This window comes from Scyliorhinus torazame, chromosome 3 (assembly GCF_047496885.1).
Source record: "Scyliorhinus torazame isolate Kashiwa2021f chromosome 3, sScyTor2.1, whole genome shotgun sequence".
Taxonomy (NCBI): Eukaryota; Metazoa; Chordata; class Chondrichthyes; order Carcharhiniformes; family Scyliorhinidae; genus Scyliorhinus; species Scyliorhinus torazame.
Genome location: NC_092709.1, coordinates 154011041 through 154037450, shown reverse-complemented (window position 1 = coordinate 154037450; position 26410 = coordinate 154011041). Strand labels below are relative to the sequence as shown.

The window sequence follows — 26410 nt, the reverse complement described above, 5'->3', positions numbered from 1 at the left end:
GATTTGCACCGATTTTCTCATCGAAACTTACACTTTGCTATTTTTTTGCCAAGGTTTGGCCCAACTTATCTAGCTTATCAACTTATGAACCTGGAATCATTGTCACTGACCAGAATCATGATTCCATGGTATTTTGATGAACGTATGGGAAGTTTAATCCGGGTACAAATTCACATACGTGAGAATGGGCTTGTTTTAAATATTTGCAGTGTAAATTGGAATTAGGGGGCGAAATTCTCCCAAAACGGCGCGATGTCCGCCGACTGGTGCCCAAAACGGCGCCAATCAGACGGGCATCGCGCCGCCCCAAAGGTGCGGAATGCTCCGCATCTTTGGGGGCCGAGCCCCAACATTGAAGGGCTAGGCCGATGCCGGAGGAATTTCCGCCCCGCCAGCTGGCGGAAACGGCCTTTGTTGCCCCGCCAGCTGGCGCGGAAATGACATGTCGGGCGGCGCATGCGCGAGAGCGCCAGCGGCCGCTGAAAGTTTCCCGCGCATGCGCAGTGGAGGGAGTCTCTTCCGCCTCCGCCATGGTGGAGACCGTGGCGGAGGCGGAAGGGAAAGAGTGCCCCCATGGCACAGGCCCGCCCGCGGATCGGTGGGCCCCGATCGCGGGCCAGGCCACCGTGGGGGCACCCCCCAGGGTCAGATCGCCCCGCGCCCCCCCAGGACCCCGGAGCCCGCCCACGCCGCCTTGTCCCGCCGTTCAAAAGGTGGTTTAATCCACACCGGCGGGACAGGCAATTTATCGGCGGGACTTCGGTAACTTTTCTGGCGGGGTGGGTGGGTGGGGGGGGGGGGGGGGGGGGGGGGGGGGTGCGGTTAGGATAATTGGAGTTCGTGCTCTGAAATACTCAGAATAAGGAATTTGTAAAAGCTTAAAAAACCTTTAATTGTTCACAAGAAGACATCTTGAACTGTTTTTTGCGGGATGCATTTGTTTCGTGATTTAAAAAAGGTCTTTGGAGAAACAAAGGGTGAACTTGGAATTTTTGAATAACTGAAGACGTGGTTACACACGCACGCACACATACGCACACACGTGCGCACACACACATACACACACAGGTCAGGGTATGTCACTCAAGACTCTTTCTTACTCAGTAAGTGACTAATTTTGGCAACTTTTACATTGGAAATGTTCAGTTATTCCTCATCTGACAGTATTAAGCTTCACTGACTTTAGATGCAGTGAAAATATATATTTTTAAAAAGTAGCTGAATAAGCTTCCAGTGTTTTAAATTTTGGTTCCTGATCAATGTTTCGATAGCCTTAAGTTATCAATCACATCAACTTGTATAACTGAAGGGCTGATTCAGCTGCTGGAGTGAAAATTGCTCAATAGCCTGGATTTGACAGCTCTACTGACTGTGAAACCCCAAGTGATCTCTGCTATTATTCCTCTGAATCTGACAACAATTTCTGGACTCCGCACTTACGTGGTTAGAAATCCAGTTGTAGTTGTCAATGATTCCATGTTTCTCCATAGGGTACGCTGTTGGAGTCCTTGTACACTGCAATTAATTAGAACTCCCTGAACTGAGAGGAACTTGCCCTTTTAACTATTGGTCTCGGTTAGTCTCTCGTCGACCAAAACTGGATAGAGCAGAGTACTTTCTAAATGGAAAGAGGTTAGGTACAGTTGATGTCCAAAGAGTCTTGGGGGTTTCAGATGCATAGCTCCTTAAAATGCCAGGAACAAGTGCAGAAAATAATCAAAAAGGCAAATGGAATTGCTAGCCTTTATTTCCAGAGGATTGAAAATTAACGACACAAGAGTTGTGCTGCAGCGACTCCACTTGGAGTACTGTGAGCAGTTCTGGGCACACCTTAGGAAGGATATTTTGGCCTTGGAGGGAGTGCAATGTAGGTTTACAAAAATGATATGTGGATTATAGGGGTTGGGTTATGAGGAGTTGTTACTCAAATCAGATCTGTTTTCACTAAAATTTAGAAAGTTAAGGGGTGATCTCATCAAGATATTAAGATGGAAAGGCAGGCTAGATAAAGATAAACTATTTCCACTGGTTGGAGATTCTAAAACTAGGAGGCATAGATTAAAAATTAGGGCCAGACCATTCAGGAGAGATGTTCGGAAGAACTTCTTCACTCAAAAGGTGATAGACATTTGGAACTCTCTCCCACAACAGCAGTTGCAGCTAGCTCAGTTGTTAATTTTAAATCTGAGATAGATAGGTTTTTGTTAAGCAAAGATATTAAGGGATATGGGCCCAAGGCAGGTATATGGAGATGGGTCACAGATCAGCCATAATCTCAATAAATGGTGGGACAGGCTTGAGAGGCTGAATGGCCTACCCTTGTTCCTATGTATAAATCCTTGTAAAAGTAACACTTTGAATGTGGATGTAATTGGGTTTTTAAGTTCATAATTACTTCCGAGAAACTTCTCTGGCCCCGAAAAACTATAATATATCTGTGGATATGATAATAATGACACATTTTTAAAAAAATGTTTGTTTAATCCCATGTGCATGACCCAATCATTTATTTTTCTCGCCGTAAAGATTAATTAAAAGTTAAGGGTAATCAGTATATTTTACTTCTTATTTTGCTGTGGTGAGAATATTTCAATTTGGCTGACTTCTTACCCTTGATCAGAATACCATTGCTGGATCCCTGGAGATACCTTTGATTTGCTGCTCGATTCAAACTAATATCGGGCAAGGACAAATCCACACCACACAGCCCACTAGGTCCTTATGAACAGTTTTCATTTCAGGTCAGTAACGAGTAGCGTCATTTTGCAAAACCTTGGCAACATTTCAAAGCAAGTTGAACAATTTACCTTTGAATCCCAATGTTTTGCTCAAATATTGGAGGCACCAATGGCACACCGTCCTCGCTGACAGCCCAGGAGACACAACAAGCTAACTTGCCGGAGGTCAGCAAGGTCAACTTATTACTTCCATCAGCTTCGAAAGAAAATGGCACACCTGGGAGCAAAATATATGACGGAATTATTTATCTGAAAACTGACTGACAGTTTTACAACAGTTAAGATAACTGGGCAACTTTACAACAGAACCAACAAGTGCAACAATCACCGTTATTCTAGCTGTTTGTTTCTGATTGATACTTTAACTGCTATCAAAGGCCTAAAGAGAATCTAGGATTGAGTTAACATTGGATACAGTGCCCTATTCTCGAATTAGATGTTAAAGAGGCAAAGAAGACACCAGAGGCGAATATAACAAAGTTGATTGATGAGGGAAGGGCTGTAGATGTCATATACATGGACTTCAGTAAGGCATTTGATAAGGTTTCCCATGGTAGGCTAATGGAGAAAGTAAAGTCTCATGTGGTCCAGGGTGTACTAGCTAGATGGATAAAGAACTGGCTGGGCAACAGGAGACAGAGAGTGGTAGTGGAAGGGAGATCTCAAAATGGAGAACTGTGACCAGTGATGTTCCACAGGGATCCGTGCTGGGACCACTGTTGTTTGCGATATACATAAATGATCTGGAGGAAGGTATAGGTGGTCTGATTAGCAAATTTGAGATGACACTAAGATTGGTGGAGGAGCAGATAGTGAAGGGGACTGTCAGAGAATACTGCAGAATATAGATAGATTGGAGAGTTGGGCGGAGAAATGGCAGATGGAGTTCAATCCGGGCAAATACGAGGTGATGCATTTTGGAAGCTCCAATTCAAGAGCGAACTATACGGTAAATTAAAAAGCCCTGGGGAAAATTGATGTACAGAGAGATCTGGGTGCTCAGGTCCATTGTACCCTGAAGGTGGTTGCGCAGGTCGATAGAGTGGTCAAGAAGGCATATGGCATGCTTTCCTTCATCGGAAGGGGTATTGAGTACAAGAGTTTGCAGGTCATGTTACAGTTGTATAAGACTTTGGTTCAGCCACATTTGGAATACTGCGTACAGTTCTGGCCGCCAAATTGCCAAAAGGATGTGGATGCTTTGGAGAAAGTGCAGAGGAGGTTCATCAGGATGTTGCCTGGTATGGAGGGCGCTAGCTATGAAGGGAGGCCGAGTAGATTAGGACTATTTTCATTAGAAAGACGGACGTTGAGGTCTACAAAATCATGAGAGGTATAGACAAGGTGGATAGCAAGAAGCTTTTTCCCCAGAGTGGGGGACTCAATTACTAGGGGTCATGAGTTCAAGGTGAGAGGGGGAAAGTTTAAGGGAGATATGCGTGGAAAGTTCTTTACGCAGAGGGTGGTGGGTGCCTGGAACGCATTGCCGGCGGAGGTGGTAGAGGCGGGCATGATAGCGTCATTTAAGAGGTATCTAGACAGATACATGAATGGGCAGGGAACAGAGGGATACAGATCCTTGGAAAATAGGCGACAGTTTTAGATAGAGGATCTGGATCGGCGCAGGCTTGGAGGGCCGAAGGGCCTGTTCCTGTGCTGTAATTTTTCTTTGTTCTATAACAAGGATGCCAAGCACAATCATTAAATATTTCTTTCAGTATAATAGATAGGATGTATAAAAGTAGTAGAATAATTAAAAAGCAAAATAAATCTTGAAGGATTATTTTCTGGAACTATCCACCAAACTAGAAAACACTTACTCAGCAATTAATTATTATACTGTGATGAATATCGCACAGGATTTTGAGATCAATATAAAAGAAGGGGTTAATAAAATAAAGGGACTGATGACAAAGTTACTATGAAGATCAAAACAGTTGGAGCAAGTAAACATAGAATATAGATTTAAAAGAGGGAGCAACAAATTGCAACTTGCAATTACAAATGCATCAACAACTAATGTAAACCACTTGAGAAAGCAGAGAGGAGTTCATGCATGATGACAGCTTTGCAAGATAGATACACCATGGATCCTTGTCGGCAAACCTCCTTGATCTGAGAGGATTTAACAAATGGATACTGCTACTCTTTGTGATAGAAAAGCTCAAGTTTATGATAACGTTACAAAATGCTTTTAACCCTCAGTGAATGGCAGGAAATAGCAGAGAGACTTTAAAGTCTGCAGCTACAAGCTGAGAGGGGAAGTTTCACTGTTGCTGGGCAGACAACTTGAAACACTTCTATTGTTTACATGCCAATGCAATTTTCCCGAAAAAAAAGTGTCATTCCGGCTCGAATGCCGGTACGATTTGCGTCGACTGGTCCATTGCGAATCTGATCGTGACTTTCCTGCACTTAGTGCAATAAATGCACCGCCACATGAATCATGCTGATTTGGAGACCCCCTGGCGTCTGACTCCCCGACCTGAGGATCAGTTGTGCACAGTTAACAAGAAGGAGCTGCATTTAAACAGTCGCTCTGCACTCACTCTCAGTCAAGCCAGGAGGATGGCAGCACAGAGAAGTGCTCCACACTTCCTGAAGGCAGATTTGACACAGTGGAGGATAGGAGGGGCACCCTGTATCCCGACTGGATAGAATGCCCAGAAGCAGCGAGGCTAATCCAGCCTAGGCTATAGTGGCTGTGGCGGTCCAAACCTGCAAGAAAATGAATGAGTTCATTTCAGTTACAAGGGTGAGTGACGATCTGTAGGTAACAGAAAATCCCGTGCTCTTAATTATTATGGAGAGAAGGCAGGAGAATGGGGATGAGGAACATATCAGCCATGATTGAATGGCAGAGCAGAGTCGATGGGCCGAATGGCCTGATTCTGCTCTTATATCTTATGATCTTATAAATCCATTCCCTGACACCTCGCGGTCTCCCAGCACCTGATCCCCCCCCTCAGCATCTTCCTCAAATCCCCTGGGCACTCCTCATCACTACCCCATCCTGTCTAGGCCTGGTGTCCCCATATGCCACCTGCTGTAACCAACACCCCCCCCCCCCCCCCCCCCACCCCACCAGCCATCTAGCTTATAATCGGAGGTGTGTTCCCGCAAGAGAAAATAGCCCATAATAAAAGGGAGGAAGAAGACGGACAGTGGAATTCCCAAGATCTGTCTCCTAATCTCTGATGAAGAAAGAGCTATGGAGATTTCAGGAGAGGCACAAGAGAGCCTTGTGACAGCGAGGCTGACCTGCGCCAAAGTCTTGATGATCCATAGATCCTTAACCTATATCACATGTTTCAAGTGAGTTTGAAGCTGCCCGGACCCTTGTTCCTCCCTTTCACGGAACGGTGTTTCTTTTGTGGCAGGATCGACACCTGATGAGGCCGGGCCATCTGGAGTCATAGCCCTCCCAAGCACCTCGGTGGAAAGCTCTGAGGAAAGCACCGATAAGGCATGATTTGCACGATCCCCACCATCATAGAGATACACACCTCGGAGACCCCTGACCTGAAGCCCTCCAGCCCAGTCCAAGCGCCCCCCCCCCCCTCCCCCAGCTCCGTTGAAAGTCTTCCCCCACCATGGCAGCGGCAGACTTACGCTTGTGTACCTTGGAGGTAAGTGCTGAGCGGTACTAATCTCCTTTCTCTCCCTCGGAGTCCCCATTTTTATGGACCAGTGGTGATTCGTGCCTTGGTAACTTCCCACTGTGGGGCAAGGGTAGGCAGGAACATTCTGGGAGGCCTTAAAGATCTGACATTAAACTCGCTAATCATATGAAAACGCATGCAGATGCATGCTAATCAGATTTCCGGATGAGATCCAGTTCACGCCAGTGGGAATGGCCCGGGAAGATTGCAAACCATTTTGCGTCCTCTGTGAATCTCTTTTTTGGCCTCTCCCGGAACTTTCCCAGCATAGGGATTTACGTTGGGTACAATGCGGCTGGAAAATCACCCCTGCTGCTTTGGAGGATCTCCTGCACAAAAGAAAGACTATCTTGTTTTGACCCAAGGCTGGACAAAGCTCTACGCCAGGAGAGAGTTCCCTTGTGTCTTCACGATCTCTTCTTATAATATTCATTGGCTTGTAAGATAATAAACAAGGAACAATTTTCAGAAATATTTCCAGCATCAAATATCCAGAGACAATGACGAACAGTCCAGTTTTAAAATTCAGTGCTAGATTCAGGAGTTGTTGAAGTTTTGGAGATTTTTGTTTCTAAATAACAATGTAAAAGACAATTGATTCAGACAAACTAATTAAAACCTTCTGCTTTTCTAAAGCTTATAATTTGATGATTTTCAATCTAATTGTGGACAAGAAATATAACCAGAATGATCAGCAGTTCTTTTCATTGAATAAAATTACTGAAGTTACTTAAACTTTTGCACTTGAACCTACCACTTCCAACTCCCTCATGGTCAAACATTACACGGTGATCGCTACTAAATTCTATTTCCTCAATCGGGACACTCCCTGTGAGGACGCTGGTTTCTGGAATGGGAACAAAGACTTCAACCTTTGTGGTGCTGATTCCCACAGTTTCAAATATCTGAAGATGAGAAAACAAAACACGTGAACTCAATAATTTTCGTACAAACAAGTTGATTCTTGCCAAAGTTGTTGACGTGGGATGCTTTTTGCCGCAAGATATTTCAACACATTGTTTGAGCTTTTGGGAGTTGCTTCTCTTTCATCTATGGGGCCACAATAAGCACATTTGGCCATCAAATCATCATTTACAATTTACAATCTAAAGTTGACCAGTTACGATTTGATCGTAAAAAAATTATCAGGTAGCCCCGAGCTAGGTGATAACTTTTGACCTTCCACCTTTTAGTCAAGCAGGCCATTTTTCCAACTGAATAACACACATTCCATTCACTCTATGTATTGTCCCAATTATTTTAATTACTACATAGGCAATGAAGAAAGCTATTTTAAAGCTCTGATTTGCTGCATTTAGTGAAAATAAATTTGTATAATGAGGATTGGGAGAATGGGTGAACAACACAAAAAGAAATGATCGAAAGCCAACCTTTTCAATCAACAATGCTGAAAGACTGTGGCCATAATTTTCTCCAGCACCAGGGTCCCAGTTTTGATTCCCTGCTGGGTCACTGTCTGTGCGGAGTCTGCACGTTCTCCCAGTGTCTGCGTGGGTTTCCTCCGGGTGCTCCGGTTTCCTCCCACAGTCCAAAGACGTGCAGGTTAGGTGGATTGGTCATGCTAAATTGCCCTTAGTGTCCAAAAAAGGTTAGAAGGGGTTATTGGGTTGGGAGATAGGGTGGAAGTGATGGCTTTAGTGGGTCGGTGCAGACTCGATGGGCCGAATGGCCTCCTTCTGCACCGTATGTTCTATGTTCACTGATGTTCGGCAGGACTGAACAATCCTTGTGGTGGGAGGGACTGGAAAAACCCACCTTGCAATTATGGCATTTATTTGTATCCTGTTAGTCGCTACATGTTGATAATCACAATACGTAATATTTAATGCTCTGTGCACACCAAAATAATAAACAAGCAATACTTTTGTCAAAACAAAGAATCCTTGATTTAAGAAGATCTCTTACTGTTCTGTAATTTCTAAACTCTATTACATTAAAAGTTAGCAACTTACGGAAAAACATTTCTCCAGATGTAATGACATTGCTCACACTTTAAGTTGAGTATGTAGTACAGGAATGTAACAGCATACATCAGTTGTACAGAGCTTTGCTCAGACCCCATCTGGAATCCTGCATTCAGTTCTGGACATGCACTTCAGAAATGACACAATGGCCAGGAATTTGTGAGGTTGCAATAGCAACCTTGCAGAGAACTTTGCTGTTATTACCCCTGAATCTCAGCACATTAGGATTTTGCACCAACGCAGATTAAAGAAGACATCCTGAAGTTGCATACTGTCAATTGTTATCCACAACATGCTGTGCTGGAGTCCACGCACCTACAGCCGACAATCAACAATATCAGATGATCTGGTGTAAACGTTCCCTTTTCCACTCTCACATCCTTGTTAGAAAGTCCATCAAAAGCCAAACATTGTTCAATGAGTTATAGCTAGATTTTTAACAGCAATCTGATTAATAACTACTGCTGAACAAATGACCTGGCCTTTAAAAAATAACCTGGCCTTAAAAAATAAACTTACTTTTTTGGAATGTTGCTAAATATCTCCTTTATGATTAGTTATCTGGGGCGTCATTCTCCGACCCCCCAGAGGGGGGGGGTCCGTGCCGGGTGGAGGTTGGGGGTTGGGGGGGGGGTCCGTGCTGGAGTGGAGGTTGGGGGGGGGGCTCCGTGCCGGGGTGGAGGTTGGGGGGGGGGGTCCGTGCTGGGGTGGAGGTTGGGGAGGGGGTCCGTGCCGGGGTGGAGGTTGGGGGGGGGTCCGTGCCGAGGAGGGTGATGGGAGGGCAAGTGAGTTGGTCCACTTGGCCAGGTGCCAGCCTCCAACAGTTGGACCCATGCGGTCCATGCCACCTGGCTGGGGGGAGGAGGGGATATGGGCAATGATGACATGTCGTCGTTCCCCTCCCCCACCCACCAGGCCGTCATGTTTTCAGATCATCCAGCGATGTTGGCCGCCGTGGTGGCAGCCGCTCATGTCTATGTTGCCCTGGATGAGGAGGAGGAGGAGGAGGAGGAGAGGAGGAGCGTGCCAGAGAGGCGGCACAGGCTGCCGCAGGGGGGCAGGCGGCAGCCGCCCAGGCTGGAGGGACACCTGACCGACAGGACGAGGAGGGGGAGGAGGATGTCGCGGCCCCACGGCAACGGAGGCACCCGAGGGCGCCCCGTGTGTACCGGCCCCGGCAGTCATACCAGGACCTCACGGACCGGGAATGCAGGAGGAGACTCCGGATGAGCCGGGAAACCGTGGCACACATCTGCCACCTGCTGGCACACCTGTCACCGCGTGGCACTGGCGGGGGACACCCTCTCCCCGTGTCCGTCAAGGTTACGGTGGCCCTGAACTTTTATGCAACGGGGTCATTCCAGGCACCGAGTGGGGACCTGTCCGGCATATCGCAGACATCGGTGCACCGGTGCATCCGGGCAGTGACAGATGCCCTTTATGCCATGGCGCACCGTTACATCCGCTTCCCGGTGGACCGGGCCAGCCAAGATGCCCGGGCCGTGGGCTTCTCTGCCGTGGCCGGGTTCCCCATGGTCCAGGGCGCGATCGATGGGATGCACGTCGCCGTGCGGCCACCTGCAGATAACAGGGCCGTGTTCACTAATAGGAAGGGGACCTATTCGATGAACGTACAGGTGGTCTGCGACCACCGCATGATGATCCTGCACGTCTGCGCCCGTCACCCAGGCAGTGTACACGACTCATTCGTGTTGTCGCGGTCATCCATCCCCGGCATGTACGAGGGACGCCATCCCCGGCTGAGGGGCTGGTTGCTGGGCGACAGGGGCTACCCATTGCGATCGTGGCTGATGACGCCTATACGGAGGCCACGCAATGAGGCGGAGAACCGCTACAATGATGCCCATGTAGCGACAAGGGGAGTGATCGAGAGGTGCTTTGGCGTGCTGAAGATGCGTTTCAGGTGCCTGGACCTCTCTGGGGGCGCCCTCCAGTATCGGTCAGATAGGGTCGGCCGCATCATTGTGGTGTGCTGCGTCCTGCACAACATAGCCCAGCAGAGGGGCGATGTGCCGCAGGCAGAGGAGGGCGGAGTGGAGGAGCAGCAGGAAGAGGCACAGTCCTCCCTAGATGAGGGGGATGGGGGCAATGGTCAGGGCAGACGGGGTAGACACAGGCGGGTGGCTGTCCACCGTTACCGGCTGGCCCAGCGGGCACGGGACAGACTGATAGACGCCCGCTTCACTGACTAGATGGGCGTGAGAATCGGGTACTATGGCCACAGACTGCACACCATGACAGCCGACCACCCACACCCCCCACCCATCCACCACCCTCACCCCCCTCCCCAACCCCACCCGCATGCACACCACCCCCCCCCCATTGCCGATCCACCGGCGGCACAACGGGCCGGGCTCACACAGTTGCGGGTGGACACGTGTCTATCGCAGGCCATGGAGGATGATGACAACCCGCCCTGCGATGAGCTCCTGGCTCTACATCGTTGGACTATGTCTGACCCATGGCCACAGTACCACCATCCACCCGGACCATCCCTGCATGCGGCTGTGACACTGCAGCGCACGGTCCCGTCCTCTGCCCGGGGGATGTTGATGGCGGCCCAGGGGCAAGGGGGCAGACTCACCTGGGGCTGAGGTAAGACCACCCCTCACACACACACTTGCGCTCAACGTACATGACACGCCCGCACACTTTGGACAGAGCACAAAGGCAGCTTCGGTAGGTGTAACATTGACTTTAATAACCAAAGGAGTTCATGCACGTGCCCTAGCCCCTAAAACTCATCTGTGCCCTGCACCCATGCCAACTTACTCAGTGTCTAATTGTTTGGCCTTACGGGCCCTTTGACTACGTCTACGTGGTTCCCCAGACGGTACAGCAGAACTGGAGGTGGACTCCTGTGATTCCTGCCCTCTGACACTGGATCCCTTTGGCGGCCGTTTCCTAGGGCGTCCTGGCCTAGATGGGCCAGGCTGCGGCCCGGGCGACTGGGATGGCGAGCTGCCAGCCTGTCCTGCCCGTTGCCCACCCGATGCACCTGGAACGGAAGGGGGGGGGGAGGGGGGAGTCCGAGGTGTCGCGGTGTACCGGGACCTCCCCTACAGAGGGAGCCGGGACGGACCACACCACCTCCTCCTCCCTCGGGGTGCCCGATAGCCCCCAGGCCTCTACATGGGTGGGGGATGCGAACGGACTGGCCATCCGACGCCCCCCCCGACATCTGGCGCTGCCAGTCCTGGAGGCCCGTGCTGGTATCGACAGGGGTCTGCAGGTTTGCAGCCATGGAGCCCAGGGTGTTGGCAAACCCTGTCTGTGACAGTGCGACGCCGGCTCGCACATGGCCACTGGCGCCGATGCCCTCAGCGATGGCCTGCTGAGACTGGGCCATGGCCTGCAGAGACTGGGCTATGGCGTTGAGCACCTCTGCCATCTGGCGCTGGCTCATGGCCTCCTGTGAGAGGGCAGCCATTTCCTGGGCCACAGACGCCGCCTGCACGGAAGGCCCCAGGCCTCGCAAACCGTTCCCCATGTCTGACACCGTCGCAACCATTGCCTCCACCGCGGACGCCACCCGTGCGGTGTCAGCCTGGGTGGCACGCATGACCGGGACCACTCCCAGCTCCTGGACGCAGGTGGACTCCTCCACCTGCGACCGCAGCCGCCGCAAGCCGCCCGTCACCCTCTTCGCTCGTCTCCGGGTCGGTGGTTGCATCGGATCTATGTGTGGGTGTGGTAACTGCAGGAACCCGGGATCCATCTGGGCGGCAGATGTTCCCTTGGCCTGGGCTGCCCTCCGACCGCCCGGTCCCTCTGCTGCTCCTACCTCCACCTGCTGTACCGGGACGGCTGTGTTGTGCGCACCAGTGAGTGTACCAGACGCCTCATCACTAAAGTGCCCAACCGTGGTGAGTGTTTCTGCTATGGTGGAGGGTGTTGGTGACAGCAGTGGCGTTGTGTCGTGCTCTTCGTCCCACTCTGACTCCATGGCACTTTGGGGTGGGGGTTCGTCTCCACCCATCCACTCGGAGTCACTGTCCGGTATTTCGTCTTCCCGGGTAGGGGTGTCCTGGGTAGTGCTGTCCCGGGTAGGGGTGTCCTGGTTAGTGGTGTCCTGGGTAGTGGTGTCCTGGGTAGTGGTGTCCTGGATCGGATGTGACGGGGGCCTGTGGCTGCCCCCCTCATCGCTGGGTGGTCGCTCCCGCACGTGACGGGGGTGTCGTCTCCCTGTTGCTCCAGGTCTCTCCGTCTCCCGTGGTGTGCGAGGGGCATCCTGCGGGCGTCGCATGCTGGAGGGTCCGGGTCTCTCCGTCTCCCGTGGTGTGCGAGGGGCATCCTGCGGGCGTCGCATGCTGGAGGGTCCGGGTCTCTCCGTCTCCCGTGGTCTCCGAGGGGCATCCTGCGGGCGTCGCATGCTGGTGGGTCCGGGTCTCTCCGTCTCCCGTGGTCTCAGAGGGGCATCCTGCGGGCGTCGCATGCTGGAGGGTCCGGGTCTCTCCGTCTCCCGTGGTCTCCGAGGGGCATCCTGCGGGCGTTGCATGCTGGAGGGTGCGGGTCTCTCCGTCTCCTGTGGTCTCCGAGGGGCATCCTGCGGGCGGTGTGCATCTGCGGGGATGGGTGCCTGGACGTTTGGTCCTTCGATACACAATGAAGCATGCATGGTTAGACATCAGGCAGTGATCAGGTGATACGGGGGAGGGGGATATAGGGGAGGAGGGATATGGGGACGGGCTGTCGGTGGCTCACTTGCTGGTGGGCCCCCGACCTCTGCATCAGCAACCTCCCGGTCCTCAGGTCTGCCAGCCAGTTCCAGGGCCCTTTCCTCGTGTACGGTCAGTGGCCTCTCATCAGCGGGCCCTCCTCCAGTCCTCACATGCTCCCTATTGTTGTGCGCGCGCTTCTCCTGTGGGGGGGGGGGGGTGCGGCAGGGGTAAAAGGCAACAGTGTTAGGCAGGTATATGAATGCACGCCATCGGTTGCGCGTGCATTGCAGAGGTTAAGGTTAGGGCTGGATTCCCTTGGGGATATGAGGGAGGGGGGGTTATGGGGGAGGGGGGATATGGAGGAGGGGGGATATGGGGGAGGGGGTGATATGGGGGAGGGGGGATATGGGGGAGGGGGGATATGGGGGAGGGGGGATATGGGGGAGGGGGGATATGGGGGAGGGGGGGATATGGGGGAGGGGGGGATATGGGGGAGGGGGGATATGGGGGAGGGGGGATATGGGGGAGGGGGGATATGGGGGAGGGGGGATATGGGGGAGGGGGGATATGGGGGAGGGGGGATATGGAGGAGGGGGGATATGGGGGAGGGGGGATATGGGGGAGGGGGGATATGGGGGAGGGGGATATGGGGGAGGGGGGATATGGGGGATATGGGGAGGGGGGATATGGGGAGGGGGGATATGGGGGATAAGGGGGAGGGGGGATATGGGGAGGGGGGATATGGGGGAGGGGGGATATGGGGAGGGGGATATGGGGGAGGGGGATATGGGGAGGGGGGATATGGGGGAGGGGGGATATGGGGGAGGGGGGATATGGGGGAGGGGGGATATGGGGAGGGGGGATATGGGGAGGGGGATATGGGGGAGGGGGATATGGGGAGGGGGGATATGGGGAGGGGGATATAGGGGAGGGGGGATATGGGGGAGGGGGGGTATGGGGGAGGGGGGATATGGGGGAGGGGGGATATGGGGGATATGGGGAGGGGGGATATGGGGGAGGGGGGATATGGGGGAGGGGGGATATGGGGGAGGGGGGATATGGGGGAGGGGGGATATGGGGAAGGGGGGATATGGGGGAGGGGGGATATGGGGGAGGGGGGATATGGGGGAGGGGGGATATGGGGGAGGGGGGATATGGGGGAGGGGGGATATGGGGGATATGGGATATGGGGGAGGGGGGATATGGGGGAGGGGGGATATGGGGGAGGGGGGAGCGGGGATATGGGGAGGGGGGATATGGGGGAGCGGGGATATGGGGGAGGGGGGATATGGGGGAGGGGGGATATGTGGGAGGGGGGATATGGGGGAGGGGGGATATGTGGGAGGGGGGATATGGGGGAGGGGGGATATGGGGGAGGGGGGATATGGGGGAGGCTCACCCTGCCAGCTCTGACGAGGTCGTTCACCTTCTTGTGGCACTGGGTGCCTGTCCGTGGTGTCAGGGCCACAGCGGTGACGGCCTCTGCCACTTCCCTCCACAGACGCCGGTGGGGCAACTCTGCGGCCGTGCCCGGGATACAGGGCGTCCCTCCTCTGCTCCACCGCGTCCAGGAGCGCCTCCACATCGCGTGACTCGAACCTCTCAGCGAGGCGTTCTTTGAGATCAGTGGCAAGCCTCCTTTGTTTCATTGCTGACTGCAAAGTTCAGGCCATTGTGGCCTTGGAGAGGGTAGAGCACAGATTCACCAAAATGCAACGAGGCTTTAGGGGTTTCATTATCAGGATCAATTGCACAAACTTGGCTTCCATTTGAGTATAGGTTTTGAGGGGTGATGTTGAAAATGTTAAAAGCATTTGCCGAAATAGATGTGGAGAAGTTAACTACTCTCTTCTGGAATCGAAAACAAGGTGGCACAATGTAGAAATGAGAGCAAGGCCATAGAAGAATAAAATCAGGACAAACTTTGTCAAAGGACAGTAGGCAACTGGAACTCTCTTCCCCAGAAGACTGTGGATGCTGGATCAATTGGAGCTTTCAAGACCGTTATGGATGTATTTTTATTCGGTAAGGGTATGAAATGTGAAATGTACGAAGCAGGAGCAGTAATAGACTAAATTACTTCTTGAGCCTGCTCCACCATTCAGTACAATCAGGTCAATCTTCTGATTGCTCCCCATATTCCTCCATTCCCTGAGACATCGAAAAATCTGTCTATCTCATCCTTGAAAATATTCAATGATACAGCATCCACAACGCTCTGGGGTATAGAGAGAGAGCTGTTACGATCAGCCAAAAATGGTGGAGCAAGCCTTAGGGGCTGAATGGTCTACTTCTGTTAATATACCTTTGAAACTATTGCTGGACAGATTTAGACTTATGCCAATTTTACAAACATTGGGCATTTTCTCTGCTACCTTTCCAAGTGGTAAGTTACTAAGCGATCCGATCATAACGTTCCTGGGTTTTATTTTTGGTCTATGCAAGGGAGGCAATGGTGGTTGACATATTGGTCATAGTTCCTTATTGTAAAAAGCAGCTCCTGTTTGCTTCCCAGTGGCTCTTGCTGCAAAATATTTATGTGTGATCATCAGGTGAGAACAGGATTGAGACGTGGTGCTAAATAATATTGTGACACTCATGGTTAAATCTGACACATGAAAAATGGCCAGTGGGACACTGAAAGAGCACATCAACAAGAGGTGAAATGAAAGAGAAACACATGAAGCATTCAATTAAATATGTAAAAAGCACAAGTACCTGAATTTTTATACTTTCTGGCCAGTTGACTATTTGCACATTGAAGATTTGTCCAAAATGGACCTTGAAGTCGGAGGCCAATGTTCGGCTGCTGGTTCTGGAGACCTCTTTGTTGTTAAAGATAACTTTGGTATGTAGAGTGGATCTCTGAACATCCTGCCTACGCAGCTGTTCACCTCTGAGGAAAAAAATAATAATTTTTCATAAAGTTGCATTCCTGCTCTCTTAATCTATCACAGCAATCACTTTTTAGAATTTAGTTAGTGGCCCCAACTAAAGAAACCCCCACAGAGACCCTCCTAAATAAAGTGACTCCCACAGAGACTCCCTAACTAAAGGAACCCCTACAGAGACCTCCTCACTAAAGGAAGCCCCCCCCCCCCCCCCCCCCCCCCCGACAGAGCCACCAGAAAAGATATCCCTGTCTGTGTGGGTCCCTTTAGTTAGGGGGGGGGTATCCCTACTATTCAGATGGTCTCTGGGGTGGGGGTCTTCTATTCAGGAGGTCTTGGGTCCCCTTATTCAGAGGGTCTTTGGGGGGGTCTCTATGTTTAGGGATCTCAGTGGTGGAAGGAAAATCTCCCTATCTAGGAGTTCTGGGGGGCTCCCTATTTAGGGGTCTTCCTATCTAAGGCATCTCCCTATCTAGGGGTCTCAGGGCAGGGGATCTAGTATGGGAGAAGAGGCCATGCTTTGTGGGGAGGGTGGCCCAAGGATGGACTTTCCGGATTAATTCCTTAAGGGAATTGCTCTTTGGCCCTCAGTGAGGTCTACCACGTCAAGGCAACGCTGATAAATACCAGTTAGGATCCTTGCCCATGTGATTTCCGGCCTGGGGAACAGAGATTCACGCGGGCCCAGAGACTCTGGTGCTCTGCCCTCTAAATTAGGGGATCCTATCTATCCTCCTGCTAGCGCGCTGATGCAAACCCTGATCCCGTCGCCAGCGGGGACCAGAGTTTCGGAAATGGATCAGTGCCCGCCGGCGTCGATCCCGATTCTCTGCAGCATTGAGAACCCCACTGCCGACGTTGCGAGGCGGAGAATCCAGGCCAGGGAGTGCACATTTTTTTTTAAGATCTGCATACAGGAAGCAAAGTTGCACAACCTTCGAATCAAAATTCAACACCAGGTTTAAAACCAAATTGATCTTTTCATTGCCTCTCAATATTCTACAAAAATCCAAAACAGAAAACGCTTCAAAATTAAGAAAATATTGGAATGCTGATTGGCTGCTGTGCATTTGCAGACAATTGCAATCCCATTTCAGATTTCACCAATTAGATACTCTCTTTTACTGTTCCAAGTTACAAAGAGCGTAAAGCACAGATGAAGGCCATTTAGCCCAAGTATGTGAAAGTTCACTGTCCGTGTGGAGTTTGCCCGTTCTCCCAGTGTCTGCGTGGGTTTCACCCCCACAATCCAAAGATGTGCAGGGTAGGTGGATTGGCCACGCTAAATTGCCCCTTAATTGGAAAAAATAATTGGGTACTCTAAATTTTTTTTTAAAGTCTGTGGAAGTTCTTTCATGTAGTGATTAAGACCTAACCCAATTGGCCTACTCATCTCCCCAAAATTGAAGAGTGTGTAATGTGCAGTAAATCTGCTGCTGGCTGCATTGCATCCCCATTAATTAAAATTTGACGTTCCCTTTTCAATCTGGTGCTCATCTCACTCTGCAGCTCTTTACACATAAACAAGATGAAAATCAGGTACCATACAATGGAAAGACCCTCATTTAGTGGCCATAGTTTTTCATGAAACCGCTTCTTAATAGTGCCAACTGGATCGAATGGCAGGTCTTTCCCAACTACTGGAAAAGTTTATGAATTTAAAAAGGCAAAAGCACATTAGTTGACTCACCCACCTTCTCAGACTAGAAACAAAGGAAAGGAAAAAAATAATAAAAGTGCATGAAAATGGAGATCTGGGGCGAAATTCTCCTACCCGCCCCGCCACATTTCTGCCCCGACCGGCCGGCGGGAGTCCCCGTAACACCGGCCGGTCAATGGGGTTTCCCATTGTGGGGCACCCCCACGCCGTCGGGAAACCCCCGGGCGCCGGCAAAACGGAGACTCCCGCCGGCGGAGAATGACACCCCAGATTTCCTGATGGTAATCTATCGCCTTTATCCCGGGTGTGTTCAAAACCCTTATTTTGGACATTATAAATGACAGTTACTCTGGCAGACAAAATTATTTTGAATAATTTGTTAGATTAGGGCATACAATATGGCACGGTGGTTAGCAATGCTGCCTCACAGCGCCAGGGACCTGGGTTCGATTCTGACCTCGGGTGACTGTCTGTGTGGAGTTTGCATATTCTCCTCATGCCTGCGTGGGTTTCCTCCGGATGCTCCGGTTTTCTCCCACAGTCCAAAGATACATCTCCAAAAATCTGTCCTGGGCCACCCACGTCGACGCTACCACCAAGGAAGCACAACAGCGCCTATAATTCGACATGTCCACATTAACCCTTACCAACTTTTACAGATGCACCACAGAAAGCATCCTATCAGGCTGCATCACAGCCTGGTATGGCAACTGCTCGGCCCAGGACCGCAAGAAACTTCAGAGAGTCGTGAACACCACCCAGTCTATCACACAAACCTGCCTCCCATCCACTGACTCCATTTACACCTCCCGCTGCCTGGGGAAAGCGGGCAGCATAATTAAAGACCCCTCCCACCCGGCTTACTCACTCTTCCAACTTCTTCCATCGGGCAGGAGATACAGAAGTCTGAGAACACGCACGAACAGACTCAAAAACAGCTTCTTTCCCACTGTTACCAGACTCCTAAATGACCCTGTTATGGACTGACCTCATTAACACTACACCCTGTATGCTTCATCCGATGCCGGTGCTTATGTAGTTACATTGTATACCTTGTGTTGCCCTATTATGTATTTTCTTTGATTCCCTTTTCTTCCCATGTACTTAATGATCTGTTGAGCTGCTCGGAGAAAAATACTTTTCACTGTACCTCGGTACATGTGATAATAAACAAATCCAATCCAATCCAATCCAAATGTGCAGGTGAGGTGGGTTCTCCATGCTAAATTGCCCCTTACGGTGGTGTCGCTGGAATAGGTCAAGGGACTGGGCCTAGGTAGAGTGGTCTTTCGAAGGGTCGATGCACACTCGATAGGCCAAATGGTCTCCTTCTGTACAGTAGGGATGCTATGATTCTATGAACCACAGATGTGTTTATAAAAAGCATAGTTCATTAGAAATGCATCGACCCGAAAGACCTGAACAACAACATCATGAGGGAACACTACCCCATAGCCAAACGGGAAGAGATCACGAGCGAAATGGCCTGGGCTAAAATTTTCACAAAGCTTGATGCCTCGAAGGGTTTTTGGCAGATCCAACTGGATCAGTCCAGCAGGAAGCTGTGCACCTTCAACACTCCTTTCGGCAGGTTCTGCTACAACACAATGCCGTTTGGCACCATCTCGGCATCCGAGATATTTCACAGAACCATGGAACAGATGATGGAGGGCATCGAAGGGGTGCGCGTCTATGTTGACGACGTCATCATCTGGTCCACCACACCACAGGAGCACATCAGTCGTCTCCAGCGCGTCTTTGCGCGGATACGGGAACACGGCCTGCGCCTCAACCGAGCCAAGTGTTCATTCGGCCAAACTGAGCTAAGGTTTCTGGGGGACCACATATCCCGGTCAGGAGTGCGTCCGGATGCAGACAAGGTGAGCGCCGTTACAGCCATGCCACAGCCGGCAGACAAGAAAGCAGTGCTACACTTTCTAGGCATGGTCAACTTCCTGGGGAAGTTCATTCCCAACCTTGCCTCCCACACAACAGCTCTTCGCCACCCAGTGAAGAGGTCCACGGAGTTCCAGTGGCTGCCCGCACACCAGAAGGAATGGGAGGAGCTCAAAATTAAGCTCACCACAGCCCCGGTATTGGCGTTCTTCGACACCTCTCGTGATACGAAGATCTCGACTGATGCCAGCCAGTCCGGCATTGGGGCGGTACTCCTGCAACGGGATGACACTGCATCATGGGCCTCGGTCGCCTATGCCTCACGGACCATGACCCCCACAGAACAGCGCTATGCGCAGATCGAGAAGGAGTGCCTGGGTTTGTTAACTGGCATAGACAAGTTCCACGACTACGTGTATGGTCTCCCCCAGTTCACCGTGGAAACCGACCATCGCCCCCTGATCAGCATCATACATAAGGACCTGAACGAGCTGACCCCTCGCCTCCAGAGCATCCTACACAAGCTCCGGAGGTACGACTTCCAACTGGTCCACACCCCGGAAAGGACCTCATCAATGCAGATGCCCTATCCAGAGCAGTGAGCACACCGCCCGATTCGGAGGGGTTCGTCTGTCAGGTGGCCTTCACATCGGCAAATCTGCCAGCTGATGATTCAAGTCTGGCCCGTATTCGCCGAGAGACTGCGGCTGACCCCTTCTACAACGTGTGATGCGCCACATGACGGGAGGGTGGCTCAAAGGACAGTGCCCACAATTCTACAATGTCCGGGACGACTTGGCCGCCATTGACAGTGTCCTTCTAAAGCTGGACCGGATTGTGATTCCACACAGCATGCACAAACTGGTCCTCGACCAACTACACGAAGGCCACTTGGGGGTTGAGAAGTACAGACGGAAGGCCCGAGAAGCTGTATACTGGCTGGGCATCAGCGATGACATTGCCAACATGGTGCTCAACTGCCCCACCTGCCAAAGGTTTCAGCCGGCGCAGCCCCCTGAGACGCTTCAGCCCCATGAGTTGGTAACGTCCCCCTGGACGAAGGTGGGTGTGGAACTTTTTCATGCGCTTGGCAGGGACTACGTCATCATCAGAGATTACTTTTCGTATTATCCAGAGGTCATACGCCTGCACGACTTGACATCGTCCACTGTCATAAGGGCATGCAAAGACACCTTCGCTTGCCATGGCATTCCGCTTACTGTCATGTCGGACAATGGGCCCTGTTTTGCAAGCCTAGAATGGTCTTCTTTTGCTGCTTCATATGGCTTCACACACGTGATGTCCAGCCCTCTGCATCCCCAGTCAAATGGCAAGGCGGAAAAGGGCGTTCACATCGTCAAGCGGCTCCTCTGCAAGGCTGCGGATGCCGGATCGGATTTCTGCTTGGTCCTGCTGGCCTATCGCTCGGTCCCACTTGCCACTGGCCTCTCACCAACCCAGCTGTTGATGGGTCGCGCCCTCAGGACCATTGTGCCATCCATTCTGGCCCCTACACCCAACTATGCTCCAGTACTGCAAAGGATGCGACAGCAGCGTGCTCAGCAGAAGGTGGCACATGACACTCGGGCAACTGATCTTCCTGCCCTGGTGCCTGGAGACAACGTCTGCATCCACCTACCAGAGGGTGGCTGGTCGGCAACTGCCGAAGTTCTCCGACGCATGGCTCCCCGCTCGTTCCTGGTTTGCATGCCTGATGGCTCCATTCGCCGGCGCAATCGCCGGGCTCGTCGCCTGCTTCCGCACTTGCTACGTGATCATACACCGGTGCCACGCCCTCCTGTTGTTCCTGATGTTGACTTCGTGGAGCTTCCTGCCACCATGCCCATTCCTCTGTCGCCTGTGGCCAGGCCCATTCCTCAGCCGGTGGATCCTGACCCACCCTTGAGGCGGTCAATCCAAATTCGTCGCCCACCTACTAGGCTGGACTTATGAGCCTGTTTGAACATTGAACTCACTGACGCATTATGCCACAATGTTAATATGTTTTTCTTTTTGTCGTTACAGGAGTTTGTTTTGATGCTTAATGTTTACACGTGTTTTGTTTATGGTATAACCTCGTTGCTATGTTGCACCTGACACCTTTCTATGTATATAGTTTAGCCTCATGTACATGTTGTAGATATTGCACACACACATTCAGCTGCGCTCAGTACACATCCATATTTATTACCACATAGGCACATATTCTTGTAAAAGAGGGGGGGTGCCATGATATTCAGATTAACATCATGGTACAAACACACATACGCACTGATGGACAGATCAACGGACCAATCAATACACACACAACATCACAGCCAATCACAGGCAAGAGCATACACACTATAAAACGGGGAACACGACACTTCCCGCTCATTCCAGCAGGAGACAGCTCAGGGCACAGAGCTCACAGCAAGCCACTCAGACATTCACCATGTGCTGAGTGCTTCTCCAAGATAGTGTTAGGGCTCGGTCCACAGGTTAGAGGGTAATGAACGAACCACAGTAACCAATTTACAGATGTTGTTATTGTTAGTAATAAAACAGAGTTGTACCATCCGCAACCGTGTTGGACGTCTATGTAGCAGAGCACCCAACACGACAAAACCTATTAAACGTATTATACAAAACTAGTAACATGCCATTACCTTGGACATTGGCTGGTGGGCGTCACTGTAGCTGTCATACTAAGTTCAGGAGCCAGGACAGGTTCTCCTGGTTTACGCCGAATTCTGGCTGCTGTTGCTCGGACCTGCTGCTCGATGAGCAAAACGTCCACTTGCTCGGGAGGGTCAGGCTTTGGAAATTCTTCAACTATCGAACTCTCTTCTGCATCATCAACCTGCTGCTCATCAGCACTTTTGTTCTTTTTCTTCTTTGCTTTCTATCAAATGAGAGAAGCCCATGTTATTTTTGTTAATTACAGTTGATTGAAAGCAACCCCAAGAAGCACGATTTTAAACACTGCATGCTGAGAAAGCAAAATAAAATGAACAGTACTATTTTAATTATACTCTTTACTTTTATTTCTAGATATACATTTGGATTTCTGCTAGAAGTTCCTAAAATGGCTGGTGAAAATAAACATGGGAGGTTTTTGTGGAAATTGGATATAGGGCAATTTACAGGTGATGATGCTCCTGGGTATTTGTTGTATGTCCATGAGCTGATTATCATCCATTCAGAAACCTAGACGATTGCTTCCTCGTGCCTGTGCTAATAGTGATGATGTTGATGGGGGGGTGTGGGGGGGGGGGGGGAGTGGAAGGAGGAGTGAATGGTCTTGTGATCTGGAAAATGCATTCTGCCCCTGAGCTTTGGCAGTGAGCGTTTTGACCATAGTTAAATGCATACTATTCAAGATGATGGCCTTCACTATGCAGCATCTAAAAACGGAGCAAGTTAACTTGGTGAATCACGAACATGGAATTAAATGTGCATTTCAGTCAGACATGCAATTAATCATAGTTAATGTTATTTATAATAATCATAATTTGTAGACAATGCAAAGCAAAAAACACTTACTTTTGCCTTTCTCCAGGCTTTCCATTCTTCATATTTTATTTTATATTCTTCCATCTTATTCTTGTATTCTTCTTGATAGTCTTCCAAAAGTTCCGCTACCTCAGTTTGGATTTCACATTCATAACTAATTTCGTCGGCTTTCCGGTTAATCTCCTGTCTGTGATATTGACACACATTTCATTCTTGATTAAGTAGATTGGGGTAAAAACGTATTAACAGCATTAATCTGAAACGGGAAATAATCCTGGCGCTTGGACAGATAAACCCGAGACCTGGCCAATATTGGTCCTCGGTCCTCACTTTAGTAGCCATGATGTGGAGGTTCCAGCGTTGGACTGGGTTGGGTACAGTAAGAAGTCTACAAACCCAGGCTAAAGTCCAACAGGTTTGTTTGGAATCACTAGCTTTTGGCCTCGCTAAATTGGCGTGTTATTTGGAAAAAAATAATTGAGTACTCTAAAACGTTCTCTCGCAGGACAATATATCTTATTCAGCCAATCCATCTGTAGTCTGGTTATACTCAGATTTAGGCACTGGCTTGTTTCACTGAATCTTTCCAGCTGCCAGGAGTCAGGCTTCAGAGAAGACATACATTTTGATAAGAGTGCCTCAATACTGGGAAGAGAAGACAGAATATCCTCTGAACAATGCTGTGTGCTGGAAACATTTGCTACACTACCAAACACAGTAAAAAGTTGTAAGCTAAAAGATGTCCGAGCAGACGTGACAAGCCTTTAGACTTGTTTTCCAGAGCTTGATTCATAGTGGAAATCTAAATGTGAATGCCAAACACACCATTCTAGTTCAGTAATCCACCTACCTCCCCACTACCCCTCTAAAACGTTATAGTAACTTGCCATTGATGATATCTGGAAACAACTGTGACATCTTTATCACATCAAAGGGATTAGCAGACAGATGCATGTGCAGATTTCATTGTCAGAATTATTCCATGTATCTAAGGCAGGATTCTCCGAGCCTCCGCGCCGAAATCCCGATCGGCGCAGGGGCGGAGAATGGGCGTTTACACCCAAATCTGGTCCGACGCCGCTCCCGCGATTCTCCGGTCCCCGCGCGGTCTACGCTGCGCAGGTAGGGGGCCATTGACAGAGGCCCCCCCATAGCAATTCTCCAATAAAAATGGCCCGAGTTCTCAACAGTGTGGTTCTAACCACGTTTTGCCTGTCGGAAACAGCCAGTGGCGGCTGCGGACTCAGTCCGCTGCTGCTCTGCTGGGGGGTGGGGAGATCCTTCACCGGGGGGGGGGGCATCATGGACGCCAGGCAAGCGATCCGGCGGCACCGATCCGCGGGGCGCGCTCAATCTCGTGGGGACCTACTTCTTGCATCACGGTCCGCGGTGTGAGTCAGCCATGTCGCACGGGGCGCCTGCCGCAGGCCGCCACCGCGCACATGCGCGGACACCCGGCCAGAAGTGCAGAGCCCCTTATCCGCAGCCAGAGTTGCAAGATGCACTCTGCGGCCCTACAAGCCCCCTGTAGGCTGGAGAATCACTCTGGTCTTTCTGAAGGAAAGTCCAGAGTGAAATGCCCGCGTTCTGACACTGGCGTGGGGACATAGCCCCATTATTGGAGAATCCTGCCCTCTAATGTTTGCATACAACTTTCGTCACATGTTTCATTGTTTTTTGTGTCATGTTTTTCTATTATAAATTCAAATGTCCACATTCATTATGGGTTTTGTCGATCGAGATTTGCACCATCTGGTCCCCAAGTTGTCACCTTTCACTATTTGCCATTTTTTCACCTCTGTAACGGTGGTTTCATCAAAGTAGAAATTTAACTGATATAATAGTTTGCTCGTTGGCTTTCTGTTAAATTGATTTTGATAGGAGAGGGGGGTATCAGATGGAGGGTGAGTTTTGGTGGGGGACCTAGATTTGCAGCTTTGTGCTACAGTTTATTTTACACCGGCTCCCAATGAAATAGATTAGAAATGGCGCACAAAAGCCATAAAACAAAGTCAGAGGTTTACCGTCTAAGGTGCAGTTTTATTGGTGTGTTGGTAAATTTCTGGAACTCTCTAAGTGACTTGATGTCTTTCCACACTTTGGCAAGGCTCTTCAGCAGGGTCCAGTCTTTCTCCTGTTCCATGTGGCACATTCTCCGGATTGTTCTGTGAAGAGATATTTGGATCAACTTTTGGTTCACGTCCACAACTACTTTAAACTTAATGTGAAGAAGGGCGAGATCCCAGGTTCGATCCTGGCTCTGGATTACTGTCCGTGTGGAGTTTGCACACTCTCCCAGTGTTTGCATCGGTTTATCCCCCACAACCCAAAAGATGTGCAGGGTAGGTGGGTTGGCCACGCTAAACTGCCCCTTAATTGGAAAAAATGAATTGGGTACTCTAAATTTATTTTTAAAAATTTAATGTGAAGATTTCCCCTATTGCCAGCTTATAGCTGCATTTTGATTTGCTAGTACCAATCATATCTAGGTTTTGGTCAGGCTTTTTATTTTGAAAACTCATATCATAATTGTGCAACACAAGATAAATGATGCGTAGTGCACAATGTATTACCTTGTCTTTGGTACGTTTGCAGTGGTCCTTTTATACTGGGGGTAAAAGTAATATTACCCCTAATGGAAACAAAAAATGCAGGAGTAACCACTTTTAGTTTTGCGGAGAAGGGGTTAGTGGGAAGGGGGGGGGGGGGGGGAGTGGAAGGGAGTGCATTACTGTGTAGATAACAGTGGTGCCTGTCAACTAGAAAAAATACCATCTTGACATCAACCTGAGTAAAACGTATTCCCAGTTGCTCAGGAGCCCGTGTACCATCGTGGAAAGGGTGGCGGAGGGGGGGGGGGCGCTTGGAGGTGGAGGGAATGGCGAGTTACACATTTTACATTTTTATGTTATGTTTCCCAGTGTGCTCATATCTCAATGGTAAGCACATTCGAGTGCCTAGTATCTTTATTCATGCACAATGGCAAACGGTTCTGCTTTGGCAAATTATATAAATATCTTTATGTTTCCAAATTTCAGACTTTGAAGCAGAAAATGTTATGTCGCCATACATTATTTTTTTAAAAATCTAAACTTTTACACAGAATAACCAATTGCACTTTGGGAATTACAAAGTTAAACTCAGTGTGGCGGGGGTTAAAGTTGCACTTACGAGTCCTGAATAGAGGCTGATCACAGCTGTGTGCTCTGGTTTAGTGTTGACCTGTCGTGTGCAGTCGCAGCCTGGAACCTGGGCCCCCCTGGGTCACTGACCCCAGCATTTTGAACCTTGCGCACCCCCTCTCCTGGGCCCTGGCTGACAGACCTGCTGAGTATTTCCTGCACTTGCTGTTTTTATTTCAGATTTCCAGCATTTGTAATAATTTGCTCGGTGATGAAAGT

At 50.2% G+C, this 26410-nt stretch overlaps 1 protein-coding gene across 3 annotated transcripts in view; it reads right to left on the bottom strand.

Moving 5' to 3' along the window:
• The window catches only part of cc2d2a (coiled-coil and C2 domain containing 2A), a 294925-nt gene that overhangs the window by 167273 nt on the left and 101242 nt on the right, over nucleotides 1-26410 (bottom strand). For all 3 annotated transcript variants that reach the window (XM_072496407.1, XM_072496404.1, XM_072496406.1), the window contains exons 16-21: nucleotides 25034-25174; nucleotides 23040-23196; nucleotides 22163-22398; nucleotides 15786-15963; nucleotides 7155-7305; nucleotides 2808-2955 (exon numbers count right to left, since the gene is read on the bottom strand). In XM_072496407.1, coding sequence (XP_072352508.1) covers nucleotides 2808-2955; nucleotides 7155-7305; nucleotides 15786-15963; nucleotides 22163-22398; nucleotides 23040-23196; nucleotides 25034-25174 — 1011 coding nt within the window. The remainder of the gene's footprint in view (nucleotides 1-2807; nucleotides 2956-7154; nucleotides 7306-15785; nucleotides 15964-22162; nucleotides 22399-23039; nucleotides 23197-25033; nucleotides 25175-26410) is intronic.